This window comes from Dicentrarchus labrax, unplaced genomic scaffold (genome assembly GCF_905237075.1).
Source record: "Dicentrarchus labrax unplaced genomic scaffold, dlabrax2021, whole genome shotgun sequence".
Taxonomy (NCBI): domain Eukaryota; kingdom Metazoa; phylum Chordata; class Actinopteri; family Moronidae; genus Dicentrarchus; species Dicentrarchus labrax.
In genome coordinates this window covers 21,459,031-21,477,302 of record NW_026136719.1, presented here as the reverse complement: position 1 = coordinate 21,477,302, position 18,272 = coordinate 21,459,031, and the positions used below count along the sequence as shown (strand labels likewise).

The 18,272-nt window shown below is 42.2% G+C and overlaps 1 protein-coding gene across 2 annotated transcripts in view; it reads left to right on the top strand.

Annotated features, from left to right (window-relative positions):
- The window catches only part of itsn2b (intersectin 2b), a 31,617-nt gene that overhangs the window by 3,361 nt on the left and 9,984 nt on the right, over nt 1-18,272 (top strand). Inside the window, exons 2-27 of one of the 2 annotated variants that reach the window (XM_051379184.1) lie at nt 4,047-4,120; nt 5,442-5,534; nt 5,682-5,745; nt 5,857-6,044; nt 6,273-6,533; nt 6,933-7,035; nt 7,171-7,307; nt 8,159-8,222; nt 8,912-9,049; nt 9,189-9,277; nt 9,991-10,253; nt 10,349-10,498; nt 10,662-10,802; nt 10,976-11,063; nt 11,372-11,511; nt 13,148-13,329; nt 13,480-14,294; nt 14,414-14,535; nt 14,665-14,928; nt 15,064-15,257; nt 16,385-16,440; nt 16,770-16,936; nt 17,027-17,057; nt 17,153-17,274; nt 17,622-17,718; nt 17,898-18,092. In XM_051379184.1, the coding sequence (XP_051235144.1) occupies nt 4,114-4,120; nt 5,442-5,534; nt 5,682-5,745; nt 5,857-6,044; nt 6,273-6,533; nt 6,933-7,035; nt 7,171-7,307; nt 8,159-8,222; nt 8,912-9,049; nt 9,189-9,277; nt 9,991-10,253; nt 10,349-10,498; nt 10,662-10,802; nt 10,976-11,063; nt 11,372-11,511; nt 13,148-13,329; nt 13,480-14,294; nt 14,414-14,535; nt 14,665-14,928; nt 15,064-15,257; nt 16,385-16,440; nt 16,770-16,936; nt 17,027-17,057; nt 17,153-17,274; nt 17,622-17,718; nt 17,898-18,092 (4,171 nt within the window). In that variant the 5' untranslated portion in view covers nt 4,047-4,113. Of the gene's footprint in view, nt 1-4,046; nt 4,121-5,441; nt 5,535-5,681; nt 5,746-5,856; nt 6,045-6,272; nt 6,534-6,932; nt 7,036-7,170; nt 7,308-8,158; nt 8,223-8,911; nt 9,050-9,188; nt 9,278-9,990; nt 10,254-10,348; nt 10,499-10,661; nt 10,803-10,975; nt 11,064-11,371; nt 11,512-13,147; nt 13,330-13,479; nt 14,295-14,413; nt 14,536-14,664; nt 14,929-15,060; nt 15,258-16,384; nt 16,441-16,769; nt 16,937-17,026; nt 17,058-17,152; nt 17,275-17,621; nt 17,719-17,897; nt 18,093-18,272 lie in introns of both variants that reach the window. The other variant, XM_051379183.1, reaches the window with a different exon arrangement.

Below are 18,272 nucleotides of genomic sequence, written 5' to 3'. Positions count from 1 at the left end.
CCGTTCTGAACTACTGTAGAAACAGGCGATACAACATGGCAGCCTCAGTGGAAGAGGACCCGCTCCCTCTGTAGATAAAAACAGACTTGTGAAGAATGACTTTTCCATTGTCCTGTTGTTATTATTATTACATATTGTGCTAGGCAAATGTAGAAGTCAGACAAAAGCTCACCTGCTCCCAGTTGCTACCAGTGAACTTCAAATAAACCAGTGTTATGGTCTCGCAGAGATCTTTCCAAGGGATTAAGTAAACAAAACAGAACAAACAGGTAATATATACATGCACAAAAACACTTCGTCATTCAGATTGTTGCAATCTGCATCATTAGGTATGTTCTCCCAGACTGGACCAATCAGACAGGTTGGGACCCATTATGAGTCATATGTCTATTTATGTATTCAGCCATGACAGCAGTAATGGGACTACTGTACGTGTAGTGTGAGCACCCAGATGGGCTAACACATTTTCAGCACTGGTCCAGATCTTAAATAGTAGGAAAACACAGTGCTATCTTTGTCTCTAAGCCATGCTCATGGGCACTGGGTGGGTTTGAACACACGCCTTCCAGTTGGCAGTCTCTATTCATTACAAGGATCTAGTGTACAGACCATACAGTGTGCTTTGAAAGGTTTTTCTGTAGTTATGAAAATGTCCCAGCCCATTTGACGATCATGCAAACCTGTATGTAAAAAAAAAAAATAAATTACTTAATATTACTTATGTCTCCCTCTCTAGGACGACTGTTATGCTATCAAACTGTCTGTTTTCCAGCCTTGTTTTTTAATAGTCTGTGCATCACAGATGAAGTACTACATGCAGTTTGTTTTAAGGGTAGGTGGATCCTTCGGAAATGATTTGCATGAGGTTTGCAAAGCTGTGCCTACCACTAAAGTCAATCACTTACGCCAGTCCTTCAGTCGGTCAGTCGGTCAGGCAGCCATTCAGTTAGGAAAAGTCAGACTCCCCTGTCACTCTGGAAACAGTAAACCTTAAAGCCGACAGTCCACTGCTATCTTTCATTTATTCATTATAATTCCTACAGTGTTACATTACCAGAGGTTAAACTCAATGACTAGAGCCTGAACAACACTGAATGGCTGATGTCAACTTATCACCCATATGTTGTAATAGGATTTAGGTATGTTGGGCAATATGCAAAAAAAAAGAGCTTGAACCAGTATTGGGACTAGATACAGTGGTTTGTCAAGCAAACTGCACATCTACAATGATGTTGTGCAACATGCAAAAAAAAGCAAAGTGCTGCACTTGGAAGCACTTTGCTTTCAAATAATCTACATACAAAAGTAAAGTGGTTAGTACTGGTGAGGCTCTATAGTCCACATTGGTGCTAAAGGTTAGTGTAGTGCAGAAAACGGGCCACATCACTGTGGTATTTTTCTAACTAGTTAAATAACCTGTGTACTTATTCCCCTGCCACTCAAAAATATGATTTTCTTCTTGTTCCTACAGTGTGATGTTTGAGCTTCACTGTGCTGAATGATGTATGTGCAGTGAGTTTGAAACCAGAAGGATGTTTTCACATTTATCTGCTGAAATCGGAAAGTTTCTCTGTGATCAATGGAAATCTGATTTTTAAGGGGCCTATGATCATGATTTGTGACATCACTAATAGCTTTTAAGTAAACCCTGGTCCAGTGTGCAACTTATAGTGTGATGTAGAAACTTTAGGCTAAGAGTGCCCACTTGACTTTACAGGGAAGTAGGAGACATCTTGTGTCCAGCAGAAAAAAACAACATTTGCATATTCATAGATTCTGTCATTTTTAATGAGGCAGAAGGAGTAGATACAGTCAAGCTGTATCTGTGTTAGGAATGCTGCAAACATGACTTCCTACTGAATACATTCTTACATTTATAGACACTCATAATCCAATATGTAATAAAGACTGTACATGAAGAACAGGGAGAGAATGAAAGAGAATAAGGCAAAAACTGTGGAGAGACTCTGGGAGAGCGACAGATGGCAGACAGTAGATTAGCCCTCCCTCGCTGGTTTCTGCCCTTGTGAGAGCATTGACCAGGCCCTTTTTATCTCATTCATGTTCTCTTTTATAAAAGGGATCAACCACCAATCATTTTTCATCCTAAAAATCCCTTGTCAATCTGTAATTCTTGTACAGCCACAGTTCCGACCCTAGCTCTGACTCTTTTTTTGCAACATCAAAGCTGTCCTTCTGCCAAAATCCACCATCACTTCCTGTCAACTGACTTTGGACGAGGAAATGCTTGTGTCCGTAGGTTACCCCGCAGGAAGTATTGAGCAGAAAGATTGGAATTTCTCTCCTCCTTTTCCTCCTCTGACTAAATCATGTGAGTCTGACTGGCTGATAGGAGAGATATAGTAATGGAGGAAGCAGGTGCTCAGCACGTCAGTAATGAAAGTTAAATTAAATGTTTAAAATGTTGGCCCCCCTGCACAGGTCATCTTCCGTGTATCTGTACTGTACTGCAAATTCCTGAATCAAAAGTTCACACTGTTCATCCCACAGCGAAAAGCTGTTTTATGTCTAAACAAGGCAGTTCTGTGGTGGCTATTTTTCAACAGGAAGAACTGTGCTACAGTCACAGATGAGACTTATAAATATGCTGGCAAACCCAGCATGATACAAGTTACTGGTCTTTTGTCAACAAGGAGCCCATATATGGTACATTTAGTTTGTGGACATTCAGTCTAGTACATTTACCGTGTTGTGACCTACCACGAACTTCCTCCCAACCAATTCAAAAACACAGTTACAGAAAGTGCGGTCCAATTGTTTGACAGATCATACAGAAATGTAAAAGTAAATCTGCCAAGTTCTCCAGTTTACAAGCTAGCTGGAGAAATATTTGTGTAAATCTATTGAAGTAAGCTGATTAAAATGTATCAAAGAAAATTTCAGAACATAGACGCCTGCACGCGTGCACCAAATGTAATTACTTAAAACGTACAAACCCTGACCTTCCAGGAGAAATGGGTATCTCCGCTTCGTAAAAAACAGGTTTATGCAACAGCAGCTGCATTTCCACACTGGCACTGCTTGTGCATGACTCGACAAGAATGGGTTTAAAGCATTATGCAACAGACTTTGAGAAAGGTATGGACATAGGTGACAGGGAGGCAGTATGGAAGTCATCAAGATTGTAAAGTCGCTTGGATGGTCCACCACTTCGGTTCTCACTGAAATATCTCAACAACTTTAGTATTGTCATTCATGATCCCCAGAGGATGGCTCCTAATCTCTTTGGTGATCCCCTGACTTTTTAATCTAGTGCCATCATCAGGACAAAATATGTCCAATATTTTGGTTTATTACATTCACTTTGTCCTCACTGTTAGCATTTAGCTCAAAGCTCAATGTCTTTACAATGAATGAGATCACAAAATACAAAATGATATTACTATTTTTGAGGCAGTTTTGTCACCTGTCACACTTGCCCACAGTATGAAATTTAACATACTGTTATGAAGTAAAACCACCAGTTTCAAAAAACACAGCGTGACAAAGATGTTCATAGCAGATGATCACTCAGTGTTTCTCCTGTGGTAAACCATTGACAGCATTTGCAGTCAGCTAAAGGAATAACATGAACGCAGCATCTGTAGAAATTACCATCTGCCCATCAATCTTGGGCAGTAGCATGAAGAAATTATGTCTGCTTACTACCAGGACACTAAAAGTCTCTTGTCCCGTCGTAGAGACGTTCTTTGTTAGCTGCCAACAGAGCCTAAATCTGGACCAACATAGTACAGAGAGTTTAAACATCTTCAAATGAAGGTTTATCAGTGTAGATTGTGTAGTATTGGTATCTGGCCACTACAGAGGCAGCGTGGATAGTATTGGAACATGTCCCAGTAGTTTAAAAGCTTTGGGACGTGGCCAGAGTGCTCCTGACTGAAGAGAACAGGAGGAGCCCTGTTTGACTCTGCTGACTGACCAGAATCTCTCCCTGCCTTTTTTCTCTGCCTCCTCTCAGTGACACCACCGGCCTGTCTTAGCTGCAGTATTGACTAATGACCGGGCTTTGACTGTGTGTTTTGCAGATGGCTGCGAGCAGTAGCTGAGGACGCCGCCGGGAGTTCCCCCTCTCTGTCTCTGCCACCTGCAAATATGAATGGTAAGACCACTGCAGTTTGTGTGTGGGTGGGTGGGAGGAGGGGAGGGGACCAGAAGAGGGTGTATTTGTGCGTACGGTGCTGTGTGTTTTTTAGCCCTGCAGATCTGCTGAGGCCAACACATTGCTAGTTCCAGTAAAAATTCCCAGTTAGTGTGTGTGTGTGTGTGTGTGTGTGTGTGTGTGTGTGTGTGTGTGTGTGTGTGTGTGTGTGTGTGTGTGTGTGCACGTGCACGTGCACATACTGTATGTCTGTCTGAATACACACTGTTGTAATAATTTGTCTTTATTATTTAATGTGAGTGGGGTCCTTCTCTGGATGAGTTTACTTTCAGTCCCACTTTTAGAAATGTTGCACTCTGTTGTCATTTTGAAGTTGGTTCCATTTGTTTCCATATTGTGACACCAGCTTTGTTTATAGTGCAAAGCTGAACTGTAGTTACAAGAACTGTGCATGATTTGTTTTAATGAAGTCAACTGTCCATTCACTGTGTCTGCTGATGGACTGTGGAGGAAACACTGATGTGTAGTCAGCCTTGGCTGGGTAAATACTTGTGTTATTCTGCCCTCATGTCTGAACAAAGTGACACAGCATCACTAGCGACACTGTGCTTCATTATCACTTTGTCAATATTTGTGTGTTCCCACCCCGTGGCCGCAACTGAGGCCGGCCTCGGATTCTCTCTCCTCTCATCTGTGGGTGTGTGTGGGTGTACCGGTCTTCTTTCCTGTTTGTTTGCAAGTCATAAAATGGTTGCTAATTTTTTTGTAAACATCATAATCATGATCGTATGTGCTTGTTTGTTTTGCTTAGATTTAGGTGTTATCTGTGTGTAATATACACTTGTGTACACTTGTGTGCTTGTTCAAGGATTGAGTATCAGATACATTTACTGATATCACAAGTGTGAATTTGCAATGGGCACAGATTTGTGGACCAAAAGACGTTATGCGCCTTTTTGTTATAGGCTACTCCCACTGCTGCACCCTGTTTGACAACTGGCATGTTACTGGCACAGTTAATCAGCTTTCCTTTGGCTCATGACACAACCTTTCCACAAAATTTTGTGCAAGTCTCTGAATCTTTGGGCGAAAACTGTCACTGCCAAAGGGTGGGGAAATTTTTGTCTTCTAACCAACAGAGCGGGCTATAGAGCTGAGCTGCAGCTAAAACGCTCTCTTTTCTTATTTAGCAAAGTGCTTCTGCTTCTTAGAACAGGCTACTGCTGAATGGGCTGATATTCATCTAATGATAACGACTATGTCTGATGCTTCATACTGTCTTTTACATTTTTCTGTCCCTTCGACTCCTTTATCTCTCCAGGTGGTCCAAGTGTGTGGGCCATCTCTCCAGAGGAGAGGAACAAACATGATCAGAAGTTTGACACCCTCTCCCCATCAATGGGCTATGTCTCAGGTACATGCACAAACACATTATCACACAGACTGCCATCATGTGCATCATGCTCGCAATGATTTCCCTGCCAGCACATCAATAATGCAACCATGAGGCATCTTTCCGCCATTAGAATCAGATTTTTCTTGTGTTCCTCCCTTTCGGTAGGGGAGCAAGCGAGGAAGTTTTTCCTCCAATCAGGGCTGTCTGCCTCAGTGCTGGCTGAGATATGGTGAGAAACACCCACACGCATTTGAGTGATGGATTCACTGGATGTATTTACTAAAATCTGCACTCCAAGAACAATATATAAACACTCTCTGATGACTTTGTTTTTTCTCAGGGCTTTGGCTGACATGAATAAAGATGGGAGGATGGACAGGTTGGAGTTTTCTATCGCTATGAAGCTCATAAAGCTAAAACTCCAGGGAACATCGCTTCCCTTAGCACTGCCAATCATCATGAAGCAGCCTCCAGTGCCTGCTCCCACCCTCAATAACCCCACCTCATCCATGACCAATCCAGCCTATGGTACATGTTTATGATTTTATACTGTATGTAGAAATTTGTTGCTTAGGAACTTAACACAAAAACAACACAAAAAGAAGTATGTAGATTAAAAGAAGAAGTAAATGTTATACAAACAACTATTAACAAGTGGATCTAGTGAAGTGTGTCTGACTGATTGTCTCTATGTGTACAATTTGTCTATATGTGTCTAAACTGTGTGTACCTGTTGTGTGTGTCTGTGTGTCCCAGGTAGGGGTGCTGTGCCTAACATGTCCATGATGCCTGGGACAAACCTTGCCATGTTGACCCCTATCTCCATGGCAACCCCCGGGCTGTCACCTATGACACAGATGACAGGCCTCACCCCTTTGGTTACTACAGCAACAGGCCTGAGCCCTCTTATAGCCTCCACCCACAACAGGCCCCTGATGCCCACCGTGGGAAATGCCACCCTGCCAAACGGCACCATGGGATTTCTCCAACCAGTCCCAGCTGGAACTCTGGCCACTGGTACGGACAACATTCATTTCTAACTTTTATTTAACCGTTTCCTCTCCTCTTTTTTGTGTATCTGTCACTGCTCCTATAGCATGAGAACTACTGAGGAGCAATGCCCTGTTCTGTAAATATTGTGTATGTGTGTAACAGTGCAGATGGGGAAATATTTCTGTAGTTTAAGTAGGAAAGGAGGGAAAAGGAATAAATCCTGGTCTGGTTTTGCAGAGTCAGGTCTCTTTTCTCATCTCCATATAAATAGCCTCCCTGTCCTTGACAAGGTTACAGCAGTGGCTGGATGACTGGTTTATTACTGACTCACTACAAGGCTCCCCTCCCCTTTCTGAAAACTATAATGTTAATAGGATAAATGTAAGACAGTATGTAATGGATGTGTGTTCTTTATGTTGGCAGGCCTATCTTTCTCTGCATCCTCTTACTCCTCTCCGCTAGGAATCCCTGGTGCTCCTGCTGGTATGAACAAGGCCTCATCGCTGCTGGATCTAGGATCTGTCAGGTAACACAAAAAACACATAGAGAAATTTGGAAACAATTCCCCTCTCAAAATAGTGCCTTATTTATGTGTCAAAAACACTCTGTTCTGCCTGAATTTTGGTGCGTCCAGCTTGTATTTTTGCTGTTTGTTTTTCAGCTCCACTTCCTCATCCCCCTCTGTGATGTCCCCCATGGTTACTGGTCCCAGCGACTGGGCTGTGCCTCATGCATCGAGACTCAAATACAGACAGCAGTTCAACAGCTTGGATAAACAGATGACTGGATACCTCACTGGTACGATGATGTGTGTAAATGTATGTGTACAGTGTGTAGGTCATACAATAACCAAACCAAACTATGCGTGGAATGCAGGCGTGGATGTCCATGAACAACAGTCACTGATGATTTCATAACGGTTGCCTCCCTCTTTCTTTTTATGTTTTTCAAGCCTTAGCTCACTCTGAGGAAGTGGAGGCTGTGGGTGTGTTCAGACACAGGGCCAGTTTCTCAACACACTCACAGACACACACACACTTAGCCAAGTATGCGTTTGCCTTTTCTTTCTGTTACTCTAAGCCTTGCTGGACCTGTTCTCTTGAAATAGCCATGATACAGTCAAACAACAATGCACATACACTTCAGCCAGACTTGCAGATTATTTCCTCACTGTGTAACAGTGTGTACAGTCCAGATCATTAAAAAAATTGTTCAATGTGTTGAATAAAGCTATTCCTGTTGAAAAAGGATGTTATTTATACTACCACAGTCCTTTGATCCCCATCTCTTGTATCCAGGTAAATAAAAGGGTTTAAAAGGTTATAATTTCCTGTTTCAACATCAGACTGTTGTACACTTCAATTAGAAACGTCAAGAAAACCTTTGGAAACCAGCTATGGTGATGCATGAGACTGGTTTCTATCTTTGTTCACCTGGCACATTTAAATGTACGTCAGCACATACTGTACCAGTGTGTACAAACACACACACACACACACACACACACACACACACACACACACAAACACAAACACAAACACACATACATATACATACACACACAGAGAGCCCTTACCTCTTCCTTTCTCCACCACACCCACACATCTGTGTTATACAGTTGTTCTAACATTTGTCGCTCTTGTTGCCAGGTCAGCAGGTGAGAGGTGCCATGGCGACTACAATGCTGACTCAGACACAGCTGGCTTCCATCTGGTGAGAATATCTGTGTGTATGTGTGTGTCTGTACTTGTCCTATGATTGCTACAGTGTCTTGTTCAAGAGTCAGATTTGGCTTCATTCCACTGTTAGCTGCTATGACAATAGACCAATTGTTTGTAAAGGAAATATTGGTTTGCAGATCAATGCTGCTCTTAGTATCAGTCACCAGTAAAATACATGGAATAAGCTTTGGTATTGTAAAAGTCATAATACTTTTTACCTTTTTGTTTTAACTCCCAAAATCCTTTTTATATGCAAATTAACATTGGTGGCATCACACAGTAGGGTCTATATATGTAATGTGGATATATATGGCAGTATACAGTACATAGATAACTCCTTGTGTGAACACCAGACAATAGTTTCTTCATACCATATGTTATATAGTACAAGTTATGTAAGTCTGCAACTTTTCATTGAATAAGGCTGTAGTGATCATAAGGTCCCTATAACTGGACATGTAGACAAATGTTGAGACTTAAGTCACTAATATAACATGTTCAATTGTCCCACATAACTATGATGAAAACAGCTGATCAACAGAAAGTTGTAATCATATTTGGCTCTCTAAAGATACAAAATGTTTCTTAGTTGTCTTGAAGATCCTTCCTGTATGTAGTTCTACTGTATTCAAAGGTAATATTGTCAAAACCTTGCAACTCCACTTTGTAATCCTCCTGCAGGAATTTAGCTGATGTGGATAAGGACGGCAAGCTAAACGCTGAGGAGTTTATTCTGGCAATGCATCTTGTGGACATGGCAAAGAGTGGACAACCACTGCCGCTAACACTGCCAACTGAGCTGGTACCACCCTCACGAAGGTATGTGGACACATATGGTTCAGTTTACCCTGTACAGTGGATACAAGTGTTTGGATTTACGTACATTAAATATGGACTATATTAATCTATATGTTTATTTATTTGAATTCAAATCAGTTATTTTAAATCTGTACTCCAGGGCTGCAGTGAATGGATCCAGCCCTTCTCCCTATGCAGCTCTGACTGATGACTTGGACTTAGAACCTCCACAGAAAGCCAAAGCCAACTGTAAGTACTCACACTTCCAACCCTAAACACAGAGTGTAGCTTTGTTTAACTGCTGCATTATGTTATGTCTTGTTCTCTGTTTTCTATGAGGTCGATACCTAGTAACCAAAGATCACTGTCAATGGCCATAGATCATGGCTGTCAAACACTGACTGAAGTGATAATATAATAGCATAAATGTACACATATTGTTGTGAGATACACTGTGGCCACTAGCAGCAGCTTGAACTATAGCAAGTCAAGAGAAGCCAAGTGTGTCATTGCTGGGCAGCTCACTCTGGTGTTAAGTTTGTATGCCCTATCGTCTTACACACAGTCACATGGTAAGTGGTAGCAGCTAGAATTAAAGGGTATATCAGGTGTTTTAACATTAGGTTCACAACTAAATGCTATTTTAAAATCTCTTAATCTCCTAAACACCAATTACAATCTTATAATCATGTCTATCATTATTCGTCAGTTTTACTGGAACTACATGTTTGTTTTAAATTAAACATTAAACATGGTCCATAATCCTCCTTTTCAAACCCACCAGCTCAGTCAAGTAAATACTCAAATAAGTGATAAGTATATATTCTTAAAAAAGATCATCTCTAAAAAGATGTTCTCAAAAATGTATGATACTCTTCTGGTACTTCATTGTGGGTACATTTAAAAAAAAAAACTTTTTAAACCTAATTCAATTCAAAACACTGACATTTGCCTGTATTCAGATACATTTGAGGATAAATTCAAAGCTAACCTGGAGCGAGGAAACGCAGAGCTGGAGAAAAGAAGACTGGCTCTGCTGGAGGCGGAGAGGAGGGAGCAGGAGCGGCGTGCTCAGAAGGAGAGAGAGGAGCGAGAGAGAAGAGAGAAGGAGGCTCGGGAGGCCGAGGAGAGGAGAAGGAAAGACGAGGAGAGGAGGCTGGAGCGACAGAGGGAGCTGGAGAGGCAAAGAGAAGAAGAGCGACAGAGAGAGATAGAGAGAAAAGAGGTGAGTGTGGATGTTGTGTGTACAAAATGAAGGTTTATAGTCACAGCCGAGAGTCGTTTCTTTACACTTCAGTGTCCTGTTTGGGTTTGTTACAGGCTGCACAGCGGGAGCTTGAGCGCCAGAGGAAGGAGGAGTTGGAGAGGAGGAGGCGAGGAGAGCTTCAGATAAAGAGGGAGCAGGAACAGGATGATATCATCAAATTGAAGGCTAAGAAAAGGAGTCTTGAGATGGAGCTGGAGGCTGTGGTGAGTGACGAAGGGACATTGTAGGTTTATTTCACTGCGACATGCACGTAGACATACTGTAGATTTGCCTCTATTTGTCCAGCTGTCTTTCAACAATAATGCAAACATTAAGGGAATTTTGTAAAGTTTCTTTAATCCTTCTTGCTGTTTCTGTCTCCCTCAGGGTAACAAGCATCGTCAGATCTCAGACCGACTGCGTGACTTTCAGAACAAAAAGAAGCTTCAGAAGACTGAGCTAGATCTGACCAATCAAAGGATAGAGACACGTCGGCAGGACATTAACACCCTGCAGAAACAGCTTGAGGTGTGTGTCCTGTGTGCCACTATTTTATCATGACAAAGTAGCCAGTTTTGTGTTGTCTGTGATTTATGTGTCCGATCATTGCTTTCTTGAGAGAGTATGCAGGCATTTTTTCCCAAATATTTTCCTCCAATGACGCATTTCTTGTTGCTTATGATGCATTTCCTCTTGCTCAGGAGTTCCAGAGGAAGTTATCCCAGCTGACTCCGGAGCAGAAGAGACTGACTGAGAAACTCAAAAACATGTCTCTGAATAACCTGCCTGGTTGGTATTGATGGATGAATTGACAGAGATCATATTATGGATGAAGAAACAGCATGTTTGATAGCCGTTAGAAAAAAGAACACATTGATATGAAAATTGGGTAGTTATATCACAGTATGTATATATTAACACAGGAGGTGGAATTTCATATATTTAAATTATATATATATATATATATATATATAATAATAATAATAATATTCATAATTAAAAAAACGTGAAAGTGAAAGCATTAAAAAATGAAATATTATGAATGACAATGTAATTTCCTGATTTTCACTTTGTAAACCTTCATCCTTCATCTGTAGTGTCGAGCATGTCCACCATGAAGATGGGCGTCACTGAGAAAAAAGGGACCTGTATGAAACTGCGAGACCAGCTGGAAGCTCTGGAGAAAGAGACTGCTGTCAAACTGGCTGACATGGACCAGTATAACAAAGATATACAGGTAAGAATTAATAATAAAGTATAACATGGATTCAGTTTAAAAAGCATTTCATATAGAACATTCATAAAGAGTCTGTTTTAATCCAGGAATAACATGGAACATGTACAGGTTTGCCAGTTCTTTAAACACCTGAAATCACATTATAATCAAGTTCAAGTTTAACGGCTAAAGGGTTGAAGAATTGATGAATAGATCACTTTGTTGTCATTTCAGTTTTATAGAAAAAAAAATCTTTCCTTTTTTGCAGAGCTGTTTTGGTATGCAAAATACTTATTCAGAAACTCATCATTTTACTTGTATTAATTTGTTCAATTTGCTTGATCCACCATAAGAAAGATCTATAATCTGACCAGTCAACACTTAACATCATATTCATATGGGAGGATGGTCTTATGTCATTCTGTCCTGCTTTAAAATGATCTATAAAGACTAGACAGCTCCTTGCCTTTACATTCTCACATTCACATTGGGAGCTGCCCAGTAAAACCACTATCCATCAGTACTGACTTGAGTGGCTCCCAGAAGTGCAGTGTCAGTGGTAGTAAGGGAAGGTGGGCCATTAGTCATTTACTTTGTTTAGCCTGATTGTTCCAGTTTGGAGATTCACAAATCCACCTCTCTGTTGGTTTTGACTGCCTCACACTTCCAATTAGCAGGTGCTCGTTCAACTTTTTTGCCTGTTTGCTAAATCATTGTGACTCGTCATCATACGTGTGACTGCGTAATTACCATGTCAGTACAGTATGTGAACAGAGGTGTGTTTCTTAAATTATATAAAATGAACAATGGTGGTGCTGGCAATGTGAGGTTTTAATAAACAGCTGGTTGTAGTTTTGATTCTTCTTCCTGTTTTCCTTACAAACTAAACTTATCACATCTTTATGTCTTATTTGTATTGTATAGTACGTATACTATACTATAGACGTAACAGAGTTGATGTTTAAAAATGAAAAAAAACATTTTTGGAATGTGCAAAGCCTGTTTTTAAGTTTTACTTACTACTGCAGCTTGGCCCTTGATGCCTCTTTTCTCTCCTCCTCCTCCTCCACTCATTCCTTTCCATTGTAACTTTCTTTCTTGCCTTCTGATACTGATTTTATCCCTTTGTTATTTTTTTATTCCTCTCTTCTCTTTTGGAAATTATCTTTTTTTTCCCATGCTGGATTCCTTTCGTCTTTTCTCTCCTTTGTTCTTCCTTCCTTTCTCTTCCCTTTCACCCATGTATAATCCCTTGTCCCCAACTTTACAGTATGTGGGTGCTGAGGACTCTATGCTTCAGGCTGTCTTCTGTCTGCTGGCCTGCCTCCGTAACCTCTTCTATCTACTAAAGGTTTTCGCTTTAGGTGTCTTTGTTGTTCTCTTCTTTTTATCCTCTTTTCTCTTGGTCATTGCTCTGCTCGTATTTCTCCACCCTTCTGACATATTCTGTCTGCACTGTTTTAGCTTCTTTTATTATTCGCTTGGACATTTCATACAAATTGCTCAATGTTTAGGCACTTGTGTGCATGCTGTGTGTTTATGCCTGCTGTGTGTGTGTTCAGAGCTTTATGGTGTTATGGTGGTTATCTAGTCAGCTTGTTCTTTCACACACCTCCCTCATTCTGCTAGTAAAGGTGTGTTTGTTTGTGTGTGCCAGGAACTGAGAGAGAGCCAGAGAAACCAGCAGGCAGCACTAGAGAAACTACGGAGCATCAAAGAGGACAAACGGCGTGAGTTGATTCGAAAGAAGGAGCAGGAAGAGGAGAAGAGTCGAAGGGAAGAAGAGAGGAGACAACAGGAGGAGGAGAGGAGGCGGAGGGAGGAGGAGGAAGCTCAGAGGTATTTTACTTTCACACAGACTTATTTTTAGATTTCACAAAATATGATTTCTCAACCTGCTCTAAAATTTCCATTCAAACTGAAATGATAAAAACGTACTTGAAATACAAACTTTTAAAATAACCTCAATGTTTGCTTCCCACTCACAAGGCGTATTAAGATGGAAAAAGAGCGTCAGTGGCAAGAGAAGCTGAGGAGGGATGAAGAGGAGCGCCAGAGGAGGCTTCAGGAGGAGAGAGAGGCCAAAAAGAGGGAGGAGGAGGAGAAAGAGAGACAGGCTCTCATCCAGGCCGCCAAGGAACAGGCCGAACGAGAGCTCAGAGCAAAGGACGAGGCGGAGCGGAAGAGAAGAGAGGCGGAGGAGAGGAAGAAAAGAGAAGAGGAGGAGCGGGAGAAGCAAGCAGAGAGACGGAGGCAGGAGGAGGAGAGGAGAAAGCTGGAGGAGGAGAGGAGGCTGCTTGAGGAAGAGAGGAGGAAACTGGAGGAAGAGAGGAGGAAAGAGGAGAGGAGACGGAAAGAAGAGGAGGAGCGACGGAGGAGGGAGGAAGAGAGGAAGAGGCTGGAGGAGGAGCGGCGAGAGGAGGAGCTCAGAAGAGAGAGGGAGGAGGAGGAAAGGAGGAGACAGAGGGCCGCCGAGGCTGCCATCAGAGATGGAGAAGAGAGGAAAAAGCGAGAGGAGGAGGAGAGAAGGAAGAGGGAGGAGGATGAGAGGAGACAGAGGGATGAAGACAGAAGGAAGCTTCAGCAGCAGCAGGAGGAGGAGAGGAGGAAGCGGGAGATGGAAAGGAAGAGGGCAGAAGAGGAGAGGAAGAGAAAAGAGGAGGAACAGGAGAGGAGGAAAGCAGAGGAGGAGAGAAAGCGGAAGGAGGAGGCACCTCGTCAGCAGCAGCAGCAGAGTGGAGTAGGGAAGGTGGATATTCAAGAGAAACTGACTGCTCTGCTGAGAGGACTGGAGGAGAGGAAGGGTAAGACAGACACACACACACACACACACACACACACACACACAGATGTTGTCGTCCATACTTATCTGTATTTAAACCACTTCTGAGGCTCAATATGACCCCTCTGATGTGCTGTTTAGGTGGGCAACCCAGAGCCACACACCACAGGAAGTCAGCAGCTCTCACATCCTTCAAAGCACTCTACCCGTTCACAGCACGAAACAACGAAGAGCTCAGCTTCAATGGTGACGATATTATCGAGGTAAAACTGAAAAGCGTGTCTTGACAAAAGAGACCACGGTGTTCAAATGTCTCTTTGTTCTTCCCATCCTTAATCTTTAACATTTGTTCCTCTTTGTCCTTCTCAAACTGTCCCGTCTGCTCCTGTCAGGTTGATGAGACGACAGAGCGGGAAGAGGGTTGGCTGTATGGCAGCAAACTTGGGAAGATGGGCTGGTTCCCAGAGAGCTATGTCGAGAGAGTGGCCCCATCAGACACAGCAAATAATATTGCTGCTGCTGCTGCTCCTACTCCTAAAGTGCCGCTCCAGTCACAGCTTTCCAGTGCCCTCGAGGCTGCAAAGGCAGCAGGGACGAAGTCTGCCTTCACACCAACGCACACTCCAAACCCTGCACACTCTGAGACACAAGGACAGGTGAGAGGTTTCAGAGTGTAACACTGTATAACAAGTCCTTTTACTGCTGTAGCAGCTACTACCCTTTGATTACCACTGTATGATCATTGTCTGGACAAACACAAATGCTCAAACACTCTGTGCATTTGACAGCAGGTGGTGGGTAACCTGTTAGCCCAGGCCCTGTGTTCGTGGACAGCAAAGACCGACAACCATCTGAACTTCAATAAGGACGATGTCATTCAAGTGTTGGAGCAGCAGGAGAACTGGTGGCTGGGAGAGCTGAACGGTGAACAGGGTTGGTTCCCTAAGACTTATGTGACACTGCTTGGAGAAGAAGAGAGTTCAGAGTAAGTCTTGATGCACAAACATTTGTTCCCCATAATTATATCAGTGGGAGGGCAGTGGCTTTCTCTCTTTGTGAAAAATATCAACATTTTAACATTTTTAATTCCTCTTGAAGCCCTTTCAGAGTCACACAAGCTATGAAGGCAAATTATTTTTAGTTTACTTGGCAAAGTACCCGTACTGACTTCTAACTCATCTCTCATCACTTCTCTTCCATCTTCAGCTATACTTCAAACCTCAGTTGGCATGTGCTTTGTGATTTTTGTTTTTTTCTTAGTGCCTTGAATAGGCTGAAGAGGTCACAAGGTAATGTCTGAATCATTAAGTTAATACACTTAATGAAATAAAATATGAGGCATGTTATCTCAGGGGGCTGTAGAAGGAGAGATGTGAAGCAAAGCTGCTGCATGAGATTAATGTTGTTAAAACAACTGAAAGTTAGTTATTGTAGTTTGTCCTACAGATTTGGCACGTCTGCCTTCTTTATTGTTTGAACATAAACTTCATAGCCTGAAGCACATACCTGTCCACTTTCCATACCAACATATTTCTGGCCTTCGGGATGCTTTTTATCTCACCTTATATCAGCGAAAAAATGCATCATTCACATGATAATGTCTGTGTGTCAGTGAGTGTGCTTGAGTCTGCAGGTGCGGTTACTATTTCAGTATGTAAGGTATTCAGGCTGCAGAAATGTCTCCCTCTGTCCTCTGTGATGAGTAAGCTGCTGTGTTAACAGTGTCACACACACTTTATTTAGTTATATATATACAGTATGATGCCAGCTGGCGATGTACCAGACTGTTGTGGTAAAGAGGACGCAGAAGGTAACGCTCTTGATTTACCAGTCAATCCAGTGCACATTCCAACCTTCAGCTCTGATCATGAGGTTTGGCTGATGACCCAAGACATTTATTTCAAGTTGAGTGGAACCCCTTTTGTGGTGTACAAGTGTTTGGGCCGTTTTGAGTAATATGACTCCTTGTATTTCCGACCAAGAATGCTTTGCGTCCCCCAGGAGGAGGAGGAGGACATGGCTTGGGAAAACATTTTGTCAGTACTTTGCTTATCTGTCGCTTGCCTCTGTGATCTAGATAAGTATGGTAATGTAGTCTTTCTGTGTTTGCAGTATGAAGAGCTCCCCTCCTGATGCATCAGAGTCTAGTGACAGCCTGCAGCTTGAAGGTGCAGTAATATTTCCTCTGAAATATCATCCTAATGTAGTTGAGTTAATATTTGATCTTCATACATTACATGAACCATACATTTATATGGTTGTCTGACTCATATTTTAACGTGTTATAAGGATTTTCAGGTGGTTTTTAGGTGCACAGACATAGTAATAATTTTATTGTAATTGTGTCTCAAGTTTACATGAAAATCTGTATTGTCCTCAAAATTAAATATTGCCTGTTCATTTGTTTACTGTGTGTTGTGGATTTTGTACGTAGACTGGAGCCTCAGCTACAATGCTGTTAATTTATGTTCATACTCTTAATTATTTTCCTTTCCAGAATACGTGGCGTTGTATACCTATGAGTCTCCAGAGCCTGGTGATCTGACATTCAGAGAGGGAGATGTGATCTTGGTGAGCAAGAGGGAGGGAGAGTGGTGGAACGGCTCTATAGGCAACCGCACAGGCCTCTTCCCCAGCAACTACGTCAAACCTAAAGAGAGTGATGTAAGAACAACACATGCTGACATACAGTGCGAAAAAGTCTTTATCCTGTTTCTAAAGGTTTGTAATAAAAATGTAATTGTTTTTTTTCAGACATCAAGCATATCTGGAAAGAAGAAGCCCGGTAAGTTCTTCATCTTATCTCCCTGTCTCTGACTTTCTCATAAGCAAAGTATTCTGCAGAAATTTGAAGTTGCATTATCTCTTTTGTGTGCACAGTGATTGCCCAGGTGCTCAGGGCCCACTCCTCTACTGGCCCAGAACAACTGAATCTGGAAAACGGACAGCTCATCCTCATCCTCAGCAAGAATTCTTCTGGCTGGTGGCTTGGAGAACTGCAGGTCAGTGTTCAACTGCTGATCACAGTGTTTGTATCACAGTAGCTCTTTAGCACCATAGAGGTTTTGTGATTCAGCTTATGGCAACTCAACTTAACTATGTTACCCATCAGCTGCTGTGGCGTCATATCACTGCAGCAGCCAAAATTCTCAGCCGTTTCTTGCATCATTCAGTAGAATAGTGGTTGCTAACCTGGCGTTTGACCCCCTAAAATGAAGCCACGTCTGGAAACCATTGCACTGCTGAAGAACTGCATGTTAAAGGATTTGGAGCTAATTGTTTGCCAACATCCCTGATCAGTCTGATTGAAACTTCATTATCCATGTTTGTTTGTCTTTTCTGGCTCTAGGCCCGTGGTAAAAAACGTCAGAAGGGCTGGTTCCCTGCCTCTCATGTCAAAGTATTGGGATCCAACAGTGGCAAGTCCACACCAGCACTCCAACCAGGTAACACACACACACACACACTCTCTTTGTAAATTGACTCAATGTCGCCCCCCCTCAATGATCTCTTGAGTATAAATAAAGGTTGAATGCTTGAACACAAACACACACACACCACATTTCTCCCAAGTCAGGTTAAGAGCTAAAGTAATGGTGGCACACACTGTGCTCTTCTCTCTTAGTCTGTCAGGTGATAGCCAAATACGACTACACAGCCGCGAATGGTGACGAAATGAGCTTCTCCAAAGGTCAGCTGATCAACGTTTTAGACAAGACCGACCAAGATTGGTGGAAAGGAGAGATCAACGGGACCACTGGCCTGTTCCCCACCAATTACATTACGTTGACCACTGCGGACTGTGACCCCAGCCAGCAATGTGAGTAAATCTCTTTAACAACATATTATCATGACTATTCATGAAAGGAAATATGCATCTTTAAAAAACATAGACGCTCTTCTACCATGTTCATCTTCCATTTCCCATGTTCTTCAGTTCACAAATATAAAAAACAAAAACAAAAAGTACTAAAACACAAAAATGATTCCTGTACATACA